This window comes from Amblyraja radiata, chromosome 1 (assembly GCF_010909765.2).
Source record: "Amblyraja radiata isolate CabotCenter1 chromosome 1, sAmbRad1.1.pri, whole genome shotgun sequence".
Classification (NCBI taxonomy): Eukaryota; Metazoa; Chordata; class Chondrichthyes; order Rajiformes; family Rajidae; genus Amblyraja; species Amblyraja radiata.
Genome location: NC_045956.1, coordinates 69,255,884 through 69,269,532, shown reverse-complemented (window position 1 = coordinate 69,269,532; position 13,649 = coordinate 69,255,884). Strand labels below are relative to the sequence as shown.

Genomic DNA, 13,649 nt, shown 5'->3' with positions numbered 1-13,649 from the left:
TCTGGACCAGCCCAGTCCTGGTCCCCAAAGCTATCCTCTGGAAAGGAGGATGCAATGTACAGTGCAGGAGGCACTGTAGAGGGAGTGCCTGACCTCCCTCTGCAAGAGCTCCCCTCCCGGGGTGCACCTTGCTGGAGCACCTGCTCCAAGAGCCGCTCCATGCGGCTCAGGCGGCTGTCCCTCCCCCTCCTGGGTGGAGAGACGTCCACGTCCGACGAGTCGGATGCCACCGGCCGGTTGCTCTTCCGTTTGGCTTTGCCTCCAGCCCGCTGTTCAGACATTAGCGGAGCTGGACTCGGCTCGGTGTCGGGGATAGCGGAGCGCCCGGATAGCGCTCCTACCGCCTGTTGCTGCCCCCCCTTCTCCTCTTGCGGAGTTGGACGGGGGCAGATTTCTTCGAAAGTCTTGTTTTTTCTTTTCGCGAGAGCGCTCTTTCTGCGCATCTCGCTGGAGCTGCTCCAATAGCTGTTGGATGCAGCTCAGGTGGCTGTCTCTCCTCCATTTAGGTAGAGACATGTCCCCGTCCGACGAATCGGACGCCACCGGCCGGATGCCTGTTCGGATGGCTAGATATCCAGCCCGCAGTTCAGGCACTAGCGGGACTGGGCTCGGCGCGGTGATGGGGATAGCGGAGCGCCCGGTTCCTACCGCCTTCTTCTGGAGCTTTTGCCTTGTAGATGCAAGAGCGCCCCTCAAGCAGCGCATCTCGCAGGCACCTGCTCCGTGAGCCGCTCCAGCGGCTCAGGCGGCTCTCTCTCCCCCCGTGCGGGTGGAGAGACGTCCCGTCCCAATCGGGAACACCTGCCGGATGCCTCTTCGGGTGGCTATGCATCCTGCCCGCTGCTCAGGTACTAGCGGGCTGGCCTTGGCACGGTGTCGTGGAATAGAGGAACACCGGGTAACGCTCCTACCGCCTGTTGCTGCCCCCCTCCCCAACGGGAAACCGTTCCTCCTTGAACGGGGGACAGTTTTGTTCCAGAGCCTTTTTCTCTGCCTGTAAAAAACACAAGCAGAAAAAAGGCTCACCTGTAAAAGAAAACCCGACCTCAGGGTACTCACCTGACGGTCCGGTTCATTCTGTAACGGGAGAGCCTAACTCCCGTTGCGGCCGCTGTTGCACTGCTGGCGTAATGCCGCGCCTGCGCACTGAGCGGGTTCTTCACGTAGTCACTCACGTGACTCCGAAGTAAAATCTAGGGTCTTTGTTCAAACCATCTGCCCCCTCGCCCGTGTCCATCTATTACCTGAGATAGACACAGAATGCTGGAGTAACTCAGAGGAACAGGCAGCATCTCTGGAGAGAAAGAATGGGTTTAAGGAATGGGTGAGTTTGGGAAACCCATTCCTTCCATCCAGAGATCAAAATGCTGGAGTAACTCGCTGAGTTACTCCAGCATTTTGTGTATCTTCGATTTAAAGCAGCATCTGCAGTTCCTTCCGACACCTGCCACGCTTGATCCTGCCTCCTCTTTCCCAGCTGGAACCGAAACGTCACCTATCCATGTTCTCCAGAGATGCTTCCTGCCTGAGTTATTCAAGCATTTTGTGTCGAAAAGTTGAACTTGCTACGAAAAGTGGAATCAGATACAATCAGCAGGTATGAGAGACATTTGATTTGAAGTTTGAAATTTCCAAACACTTTTTAATCAACTCGCACCGAACAACTAGTTCCAAAGTTTTCGCCAGTTAAAGGATATTGAGAACACCTTTTTTACTCACCTTCTCTCCCCTCTGTCCAGCTTCCGGGTTTACCGTTCGCAGGAGTTCCCACGGTAACCGCAAGAGTTATTACGGATATCGCACGGATATCGCACTGGCCACTACGTTCATATAAAGTTGCAATGCTCAACCACAAGTGTACAAGTCACTCTTGGAGAAATTCAAGCTTGCTAGAATTTTCTCCCGAGTCACCAAGTTACACGATTACCTGCCGTTAGCGCCACGGTGGTCCACGGTGGTCCATGAATGCCGTACTGTTATCGCACGAGGTTCCCACGATGTTAAACTCTGATTAACTCTTGCGACAAGTCGCCCCGTGAAAAAGCCCCATAATAGCGCTTTCTCACGGGGCGATTTGACGCAAGAGTTAACCAGAGTTGAACATCGTGGGAACCCCGTGTGATAACAGTACAGCATTCGTGGACCACCGTGGACCACCGTGGCGCTAATGGCAGGTACTCGTGTAACTTGGTGACTCGGGAGAAAATTCAAGCAAGTTTGAATTTCTCCAAGAGTGACTTGTACACTTGTGGTTGAAGATTGCAACATTATATGCACGTAGTGGTCAGTGCGATATCCGTATTAACTCTTGCGGGTACCGTGGGAACTTTGCGAACGGTGAACCCGGAAGCTGGACAGAGGGGACAGAAGGTGAGTAATCTGGAATGAACATGCTGTTAGGTTGGGATCATTCTCTGCGAGATGATCTTAGTACGGGAGACAAGTGTAGGAGAGGTGTACTGACTGTGTGGGCAGAACTTTGGAAGTGATTGCCCACCATTCTCAAAAGCCGCTGTGTCTCCCTGTCCCTCCAACTCCAGAGGAATCCGCGCCCCCTCATCCGCAACCCGGGTTCCTCTGGAGTTGGAGCGGGGCTGGGCTAGAGTTGCTGCTGGCTGTGAGTCTCTGGGATCTCCGTGCTTGCAGTCGGTGTCCCGTTGGTCCTAACGTCTCCGGCCACCCCCCTGGACTGGAGCTGAGACTGGGAACTGTACCGCCCTTGCCCCCTCCCTCTGCAACTGCAAACAACCCCACAGTTCCCAGTCTCAGCTGCTGTACAGGGGGGTGGCCGGAGACGTCACAGCCCGAGCTGCGCCCCCTCATCCGCAACCCCAAGAACAAGACGTACCTTGCACACCATCAGCTTCTGTCCCTACGGGGAGCGTGTTCCTCTGGAGTTAGAACGGGGCTGCGCTGCTGCTGGCTGTGGGTCTCTGGGATCTCAGTGCTTGCAGTGGGCCTGGGGGTCGGTGTCCCGTTGGTCCTGACGTCTCCGGTGACTGGCACTGACCTGCTGGCATCGCCGACGTGAAGACAGTGCAAAGCCCCCGCGCCGGTGCAATGGGCGGGGAGCTGAAGAGGGGAGGGAAGGGGTCACACACATGGCCGCGAAGCAGAGGGGTGTAGGTGGGGTGAAACTGAAGGGAGTGACAATCTGCTGCTGCCTGCCCGCTGAGTTAAAAAGTTCCCACGCAAGACTCACGATACACTGTATATCGTGACCGTGGGAACTTTTTAACTCAGCGGGCAGGCAGCAGCAGATTGTCAATTATTAACCCTCCCGCGCAATTACCTTCTCTTTTATGAATGGGGATTCACAATGTTCATTCAAGATTTAACGGGAAAGCTCGGGAGACGGACAAGTCACTCGCACAAATAACAGAAATGCCGAGCACCCGTGGGAACTCTTTATCTACCCCCCGTTATATCATGTGATATCGTGCTAGACCACGACCACTTCACTCTGGTTACATCTTGCGTCAAGTCGCCCCGTGAGAAAGCGCTTTTAGAATCACACAACTCTGAGGATGGGGGGCTTCTTGGGGATGTACTTGAGTGGGTCAGAGTGGATGTAATGGATGCAATGCTGAGACTTTCTAAGGTGCTGGAGAGGCCACATTTGGAATATTGTGAACAGTTTTGTTCCCCATGTCTGAGGAAGGATGAGCTGGCTTTGGAAAGACTCCAGTGGAGGTTGATGAGAATAATCCCGGGGATAATTGAGTTAACGTATGATAAGCATTTGATGGTTCATAGCCTGTACTCACTGTGGTTTAGACGGATGAGGGGAAATCTCATCTGAAACTTACTGAATAATGAAACTTACTGAATAATGAAAGGCCTGGATAGAGTGGACGTAGAAAGGAAGTTTACAGTAACGGGAGAGTCTAGAACTAGAGGCACAGTCTCAGAATAAAGGGACGTACCTTTAGCAGGGCGATGAGGACGAATTTCCTTAGTCAGAGGGTGGTGAATCTGTGAAATCCATTGCCACAGACGGCTGTGGAGGCTAAGACATTCGATATTTTTAAAGTAGAGATTAATAGATTCCTGATTAGAAAGGATCAAAGGTTATGAGGAGAAGGTAGGAGATTGGGGTTGAGAGGGAAACATAGATTAGCCATCATCAAATGGTGGAGTAGCCTCGATGGTGCCGAATGGCCAGATTCTGCTGCTATGTCTTATGTTCTTATGGATATCCGGTAAAAGTTGAGGCAAAAGGGTGAGGAATAGAGGGATCAAGAGCCAGACATTCCAAAACAATTCATTAGGCAGGAAAATGCACAGAATTAGAGCTATAGTATCTTTTTTTTAAATTTACCACCATACTTCACACTTACGTGTGTTTATATACAAAGGGGGAACTTGCTCACATTCCTATTTCTGGGTAATTTACAAAGTGCACTAAATTCAAAAAGGTGTAGTTTGAGGGACAGAAACCTGAGATGGTGTAACTGCAATAATAAACCTTACCTCCATGCTTGTTTATTATGGCAGAGAACACACCACATTAAATCTAAATCTGAATTTAAACCAATCTAAATTAACATTTAGAAATAGATCCACACCATTGCAGATCTTTACAGTCAAACATGAACCTTGAAAATAAAGTACCTCAGCTGCACAGTACATCAAATCAGAGCACTCTTACTGTTGTTATATACATTATCGATTTAGAAATGAATGTAGAAGATATGATTAGCAGGCGTGCAGAACACATAAAAACTGGTGGAATTGTTGATAGTGAGGAGGTTATAATATCTACAGGATGATAATGATCAGTTGGTGAGGTGGGCAAAGCAATGGAAAATTGAATTTAATTCTGATCAATGTGAGTTGGAGGACTTTGGGAGGACTAATAAAGAGAGGTGGGATATGCACAGTGAATGCTAGGGCCCAAGATAGTATTGAGGAACAGAGGAACTAGGTATACAAGCCAACAGATCCTAAAAGGTAGACACAAAGTGCTGGAGAAAAAGGATGGGTGACGTTTCAGGTCGGAATCCGTATTCTGACCCGCTGAGTTACTCCAGCACTTTGTGTTTGTCTTCGGTGTAAACCAGCATCTGCAGTTCCTTTCTTTACAGATCCTAGATGGTTGCAGGACAGATGGATAAGAAGATGAAGAAGGCATGGACATGATGGACAGAAAGGCTCTATATAACACCAGGCAGACACAATTCTTGCAATTCATAAGTTTCACAAATGTCCTTGCTATTATTATCCCAAAAATCACCAGTAAGTCTGCAAAAAGACATTGTCTATTGGTTTAGTTTCAAAATGTGGAACTGACATAGGCAGCAGGCAATATGAAAGTGTTTGTTTGGGAAAGAACCATCCTTGCACAATTAACCATGTTTTGCCATGGATGACTCACTGTAAAATCTTTGCTCCACTCTAACCCTGTCAAAAATAGCTTCTTGAAATAACAGGGAATAAGGCAGCGTCTGAGAGAAAATTAAAACATCTTAACAATTTAGATAATGTTGAAGATATTTCAATGCAGGTGGAAGTTACTACAGCAACATGCTGACCCTTCTCTCAAAATGGGGATTGCATCCAATGTTGGAATTGTAGTCATTTTACAAAACTGCAGCACTAAGGTGCAAAACAACACCCTATAGTGTGTAGGCTATGAAAGGGAGAGATATCAGGGGACTGGGAGAAATTCAGAGTCCAGCAGAGGAGGACAAAGGGCTTAATTAGGAAAGGGAAAATAGATTATGAAAGAAAACTGGCAGGGAACATAAAAACTGACTGCAAAAATATTTATAGATATGTGAAGAGAAACAGATTAGTTAAAACAAATGTAGGTCCCTTGCAGTCATAAACAGGCAAATTGATCATGGGGAACAAGGACATGGCAGACCAATTGAATAACTACTTTGGTTCTGTCTTCAATAAGGAAGACATAAATAATCTGCCGGAAATAGCAGGGAACCGGGGGTCAAATGAGATGGAGGAACTGAGTGAAATCCAGGTTAGCCGGGAATTGGTGTTAGGTAAATTGAATGGATTAAAGGCCGATAAATCCCCAGGGCCAGATAAGTTGCATCCCAGAGTACTTAAGGAAGTAGCCTCAGAAATAGTGGATGCATTAGTGATAATTTTTCAAAACTCTTTAGATTCTGGAGTAGTTCCTGAGGATTGGAGGGTAGCTAATATAACCCCACTTTTTAAAAAGGGAGGGAGAGAGAAAAAGGGGAATTACAGACCAGTTAGTCTAACATAGGTAGTGGGGAAAATGCTAGAGTCAGTTATTAAAGATGGGATAGCAGCACATTTGGAAAGTGGTGAATTCATTGGACAAAGTCAGCATGGATTTATGAAAGGTAAATCATGTCTGACGAATCTTATAGAAATTTTCAAGGAAGTAACTAGTAGAGTGGATAAGGGAGAACCAGTGGATGTGTTATATCTGGACTTTCAGAAGGCTTTCGACAAGGTCCCACATAAGAGATTAGTATGCAAACTTAAAGCACATGGTATTGGGGGTTCAGTATTGATGTGGTTAGAGAACTGGCTGGCAGACAGGAAGCAAAGAGTAGGAGTAAACGGGTCCTTTTCAGAATGGCAGGCAGTGACTAGTGGGGTACCGCAAGGCTCAGTGCTGGGACCCCAGCTATTTACAAAATATATTAATGATCTGGATGAGGGAATTGAATGCAACATCTCCAAGTTTGCGGATGACACAAAGCTGGGGGGCAGTGTTAGCTGTGAGGAGGATGCTAGGAGGCTGCAAGGTGACTTTAATAGGTTGGGTGAGTGGGCAAATGCATGGCAGATGCAGTATAATGTGGATAAATGTGAGGTTATCCACTTTGGTGGCAAAAACAGGAAAGTAGAGTATTATCTGAATGGTGGCCGATTAGGAAAAGGGGAGATGCAACAGGACCTGGGTGTCATGGTACACCAGTCATTGAAAGTAGGCATGCAGGTGCAGCAGGCGGTGAAGAAAACGAATGGTATGTTAGCATTCATAGCAAACGGATTTGAGTATAAGAGCAGGGAGGGTCTACTGCAGTTGTACAGGGTCTTGGTGAGACCACACCTGGAGTATTGCGTACAGTTTTGGTCTCCTAATCTGAGGAAAGACATTCTTGCCATAGCGGGAGTACAGAGAAGGTTCACCAGAATGATTCCTGGGATGGCAGGACTTTCATATGAAGAAAGACAGGATAGACTCGGCTTGTACTCGCTAGAATTTAGAAGATTGAGGGGGGATCTTATAGAAACTTACAAAATTCTTAAAGGGTTGGACAGACTAGATGCATGAAGATTATTCCCGATGTTGGGGAAGTCCAGAACAAGGGGTCACAGTTTAAGGATAAGGGGGAATTATTATAGGACCGATATGAGAAAATCATTTTTTACACAGAGAGTGGTGAATCTGTGGAATTCTCTGCCACAGAAGGTAGTTGAGGCCAGTTCATTGGCTATATTTAAGAGGGAGTTAGATGTGGCCCTTGTGGCTAAAGGGATCAGAGGGTATAGAGAGAAGGCAGGTACAGGATACTGAGTTTGGATGATCAGCCATGATCATATTGAATGGCGGTGCAGGCTCGAAGGGCCGAATGGCCTACTCCTGCACCTATTTTCTATGTTTCTAAGTTTCTATATTTCCTAAATAATCACAGGTTTGTACCATTTGTCAGTGTGTTCTCCTGAGCTGTGGAATTTGTCAATGAGCAAGAAATGAAAACTGAAACTGAAACTGAATTCTGTTCCTCATCAAATGTCACTTTCTTGAGAGTTATTGAAGGTTGATTTTGCCTAATATGTATTGTACACCACTTCCCTAAAATCTAAAAAAACCCCATAGATAACCCATTCACTGCCAGTTGTAACATATAATCCACCGACAACTGTGAATCACGCTTGTGTTAGAATATGAAATTGCCAAAGGGAAAGAACTGTTTCGAGATCAGGGGAATTCCTTTCCTCAGGATGTCAGAGTGCTTGCACTGCCGGATGATGCATGGAAAGTAGAATCCCCATAAATAGGAGCTGACTGGTCCTCTGCAGCAGAACGTGATTTCAGCAGAGAGCTGTTGCATTGGGCAGAAGATCCTTCAGCAGACATCTCTTCAGCAGCACAAAGTGGAAGATGGACAGAGCAGCCAGTGTGACCATCCTCATCCTCCTTCTGTGTGCCATCACTACACAGGGTATGTTGAGATGTCTGTACCTGCGGTTTATTCCTTATTGTACTGTGGCATGACCATAAATCGACTGACTTGTGGTTCATGTGTCGCTTACTTTGGAAAAGCAATTAAACTGCCAACAATGTTTAATGTCGTTTGTAATACCATGCATGAGTGAGGAATAATGAAATCGAAATTGAAATCTGTTAATTGAAAATCGAATTCCTTGCAAATTAATATACATTTTTGGGGTTTGCTGCATTTTTAACAATAACTCAATCTGAATTAATGCAACCTTTCCTCAGGTATTCCGATCCTAGGACTACAAGGACGTTGCCGGTGTATTCGGACCACATCTGTTTTTATTCGTCCAAAATTAATCCAGAGATTGGTATACATTCCCCCAAGATCTCAATGCGAAACAGCTGAGATAATGTGAGTAGACAAGTCACAGGGTCAACTTAACCTTTCTTCCTCTCTGATGTTTATTCAAAACCTGTGAACTTTATCCATTGTCATTGTGAAATAGAGTCACACAGCTGAGGAACAGGACCTTTGGTTCCCTGAGTCTGTGCCAAAAGATTACGACCCACTTACAATAATCCTATTTTATTTTTTACCATGTTCCCATCAATCCCTCTAAGCTTCTACCATTCAGTTACATGTTAGGAGCAATTTACTTTGGCCAATAAGTCCTCTGACCCACACTTCTTTGTAATGTGGGAGACACATGGAGCACCCTGGGGAAACCCATTTAGTCAACGAGGAAACATCAAACGCAGAAGTCAGCTTTGAACCTGGATCATTAGAGTTGTGCAGCAACAGTTTTTAGAAACAGAAAATAGGTGCAAGGAGTAGGCCATTCGGTCCTTCGAGCCAGCACCACCATTCAATATGATCATGGCTGATCATCTAAAATCAGTACCCCGTTCCTGCTTTTTCCTCATATCCCTTGATTCCTTTAGCTCTAAGAGCTAAGTCTAACTCTCTCTTGAAAACATTCAGTGAATTGGCCTCCACTGCCTTCTGTGGCAGATAATTCCACGGATTCACAACTCTCTGGGTGAAAAAGTATTTCCTCATCTCAGTCCTAAATGGCCTATCCCTTATTCTTAAACTATGACCCTAGCTATGTAGGGTCTAGCAAAGGCCCTATATGTGGATCAGCACATTGTCATCGATACTCCACATATATAGCCTTTGATGGGATAAAGCTAGAGAAGGTACAGAAAACATTTACGAGGATGTTGCCTGGGTTGGAGAGCTTGAGGCATAAGGTGAAACAGGATAGGCAGGCAGTTTATCCTGGAGGCTAAGGGATGACCTTATAAGATGGATAGTCATGGTTTTATTTCTAGGCTAGGGGAGTCTGATACTTGAGGACGTACGTTTAAGAGGGGAAAGATTTGAAGTGGACCTGAGGGGCGTGCTTCTCACCTTGAGGCTGGTAAATATGTGGATTGAGCTGCCAGAGGAAGTAATTGAGGTGGCACAACTACAAGATTTAAAAGACATTTGGACAGGTACATGGTTAGGTAAGGTTTAGTGAAACCTGGGTCAAATACAGCAAATGGAGCCAACTCATGTAGTCATCTTAGTCGGCATGAATGAGATGGGTCAAAGGCCTGTTTCCATTATGTACCAATCTACAATTCTGTGACTCTATTACTTTAGGGTGTGAATAGTGTCAATATTGTTACTATTGTGCCACTACTGTGATAGAAAAAAATCCATAGAAGTGAACTTGGTGTGTGGTCAAACCACTGATGTCTTTCTGTTGCCCTGATTCCATATAAACAGAATTAGTGTATATGAACTACTCAGTGTTGATAAAAAATCTTATTAATTACTGGTGCTAACCTGCATTGAAAGCATGTAAAATTAATTCTCGCAAAAATACTGCATAACAGGTATTTTCTGTTCATTATATGGGCACATTTCAAGGCCAAACAATTTGAGTTTGGACTTTATCTTGGATGTCAAATATCCATATTCTTTCTGATCTATAAAGTCATTTTAGAGCTTAGTTAGAATTTGCAATATAGATGTAAGGTTGATTTCAACACATTTATTTAAACCTTTCAATGGATTCTTAACTTCAGTGGCTAACGTCCAATTTTGTGAATTAATTTTAAATGGCACCTTCTCTTCACAGCATCACTCTGAAAAATAGGAAGAGAGTGTGTGTGAATCCTGATGCCAAGTGGTTGCAGGCATTCATAAATGCGAGGAGAGGTTAGTATTTGCTGTTTGCCACAATTCAGCCCACCTTTGAATAAATGTAGATGCAGTGATTTATTTTTGCCATGTGAGTCCGGTCCTCTGTGTTAGATGGCAGTGTCTGCTTCTCCCGACTGAATGTTCCCACTCGCATTTGGCACCCTCTGTTACTTTACTCAAGTACCCTTTCTGCGTGTGTAAGGCATAATCCACACTGTCAGTAAATTATCTGACTAACGTTGGCTCAGAGCCAACTCTCTCTCTCCTCATCCTATGTTCATCGGTGATATACCCAGCAGCAGAGGTTGGTCATTGCAAGGCTACCAAATGCAGAAAAGCCAAGTCAAGAGTGTTTTATTGTCATATGTCCCAGATAGAACAATGAAATTCTTACTTGCTGCAGCACAACAGAATATGTAATCATAATAAATAATATACCAAAAATGCAGAAAAAAAAGAACAAAATAACAGTGCAATAATAATAATAATAATAGTCTATTAGTAACATAGAAACATAGAAAATAGGTGCAGGAGGAGGCCATTCGGCCCTTCGAGCCAGCACCGCCATTCATTGTGATCATGGCTGATCATCCCCTATCAATAATCCGTGCCTGCCTTCTCCCCATGTCCCTTGACTCCACTAGCCCCTAGAGCTCTATCTAACTCTCTCTTAAATCCATCCAGTGATTTGGCCTCTACTGCCCTCTGTGGCAGGGAATTCCATAAATTCACAACTCTCTGGCTGAAATTTTTTTTTTCTCACCTCCGTCTTAAATGATCTCCCCTTTTTTCTAAGACTGTGGCCCCTGGTTCTGGACTCGCCCAACATTGGGAACATTTTTCCTGCATCTAGCTTGTCCAGTCCTTTTATAATATTATATGTTTCTATAAGATCCCCCTCATCCTTCTAAACTCCAGTGAATACAATCCTAGTATTTTCAATCTTTCCTCATACGACAGTCCTGCCATCCCAGGGATCAATCTCGTGAACCTACGCTGCATTGCCTCAATCACAAGGATGTCCTTCCTCAAATTATGAGACCAAAACTGTACACAATACTCCAGATATGGTCTCACCAGAGCCCTATACAACTGCAGAAGAACCTCTTCACTCCTATACTGAAATCCTCTTGTTATGAAGGCCAACATTCCATTAGCTTTCTTCACTGCCTGTAGCTATTGTAGCGAGGTGATTTTAAATTCATTGACCACAATGCTGAGAACAATGGCATATCTTTAGGATCTATATGAGACCAACCAATGAAGGACAGATGTGTGTTTAAAAAAGTGATATTAAGTAAACAATATTTAGCAGTGACCTTCACTCCAGGCGGCAGCCGTAGAACACTGGTGGTACTGGAGTGAAGGTTTTGGACGCTGGATATGTTGCTAAGCATTCAGAATGCTTTATCCTGGATTGATATTGGAGCTGCATAATCCATAAGAGTGGAGAGTATTCATCGGACTCTTGAGTTGTGCCATGCAGATAGCAGAATGGTTGACAGCAAGAGGCTCACAGGCTGCAGGGTAACCAATATCTGACCTGCTTTTGTAACCACTGTACTTATGTGGATGTTCCAGTTGAGTTTCTTGTCAGTGGACATCCAATGGTGCTGCAGAAGTCAGTGACAGTACTTAATGTCATTGAATACCAAGGATAGTGGTTCCACTCTCTACAGTTGATGATTCTCATTGCCTCACACTAGCATGTGTCACCTAGCACTGAAGTGTCTAAATGCAAGTTAGGTTTTGCTGTCTGCACACCTGGATAGTTTCAATGTTATAATAAATCGAATGTTATTGAATGCTGAGCCGTGTATTTTGGCTCCTACATATTGCATCAGTTCTCAGGTGCTAACGAGCATCATGTACTTAGCAATCTAATCCTTTTGTGGAAACTCCATTTGACAATTCACCTAATTGTGTTGCTGCAAACTCTTTAATCTATATTTAAAGGAGGTAACACTACAAATTATTCAATTTTATTTCAGGAAGTTAAATTGCAATCTTGAAGATTCAATTCCATTCCAAAGTTATCTGAAGTGGAATGATGGAAAATCAGCCATGGATATTGCCTCTCTGATGTCACCTTCCTGCTGCTCATTCTGGTGTCTCCTCTTCATTGTCCTCCAAATAATTTCACAATTGATCCGGAGGCAGGACTTCTTTCCTCCTGTGGTAATATCTGTTTGCCAGAGATATTTATTAAACTGATATTTGTTCAACTCTGTGCCATGTCTGAGGTCCTGCTTGATGTCTGTGGTAATCGAAGTAGATTGTGGTCATGTCTCTGATCTCATCACAAGATACTATGGAACTGAATTTAATTGACTTGTAGTTCTTCACAATTATTTGGAAATAGCTTCCCATCAACAAACTGGATACAGTGGAATTGATGTTTAAATGTGTGGAATAGACTAAATGAAACAGGTGCCTGTTATTAAGATTTACTAATAGAAATAAGAAAGGTGCGAGGTGATGTGAGTTTCAGTAGTTTTGTTCATTAGATTCCATGATGTTTTGATCTCTGCCCAGAAGGAAATCCAGTGGATGGGTTAACGTTGATACCTGTCCACCAACAACCCCCCCCCCCCCCCCCCCCCCTTCCATGCCACCGACATTGGCATGACAAAATAGCTCGTCCACTGAGTTGAAAATGAGCTGTTATCGTTCTGTCTTCTTAATCCTGCATGTTTTACCAGGGCCAAAAGGCTGAAATATCCTCAATGTTCACAAAATAATTATCCTTAGTTATTTCAATAAAGTAATCCGAGTGGAATGATGAAGATATAAATAATTAACTAAGCACATTCCTCCATTTTCCTGAAGATTTGATGCAATACGGTATTGTCTCAAATTAACCTATGAAGCAAAATTTGCACAGTTCCCCATCTAGTTTAAATCCTGTTTATAGTTCAGTGATGTAATGGCGGCAATAGTGTGATCAAACATATTTCTTTGACCTTGAATAGAAACGTTTTTATTTCAATAATTTTTATTTATTTGCCAGCAAATAACATTGGAACCAGCTCACAATATTACTGACCATTGGTATTTTAACATGAGCTGAAAGACTTTCTCTGTAAATATTAGACTTTAGAATCTATCCAAGTGAAAGCAATTTTTTTATGCAGATTATTTTTTAATGAAAAATATATACATTTTGAAAGGTAGTGCAGCTAAGAGTCTTATGCTCACTGGAAAAAATGAAATTTGTAAATAGGGAAAATGTCACTTCGGTGACTAATATAAATCATTTGTACTAAGTGACTTTCCACTGTCTGA

The 13,649-nt window shown here is 44.2% G+C and overlaps 1 protein-coding gene across 2 annotated transcripts in view; it reads left to right on the top strand.

The window, feature by feature from the left end:
- Positions 1 to 8,010: 8,010 nt before the first annotated feature.
- The window catches only part of LOC116975083 (interleukin-8-like), a 28,028-nt gene continuing 22,389 nt past the window's right edge, over positions 8,011 to 13,649 (top strand). The window contains exons 1-4 of one of the 2 annotated variants that reach the window (XM_033023809.1): positions 8,011 to 8,168; positions 8,450 to 8,579; positions 10,300 to 10,379; positions 12,356 to 13,579. In XM_033023809.1, coding sequence (XP_032879700.1) covers positions 8,108 to 8,168; positions 8,450 to 8,579; positions 10,300 to 10,379; positions 12,356 to 12,363 — 279 coding nt within the window. In that variant the 5' untranslated portion in view covers positions 8,011 to 8,107 and the 3' untranslated portion in view covers positions 12,364 to 13,579. Of the gene's footprint in view, positions 8,169 to 8,449; positions 8,580 to 10,299; positions 10,380 to 12,355; positions 13,580 to 13,649 lie in introns of those variants that run through there. The other variant, XM_033023802.1, reaches the window with a different exon arrangement.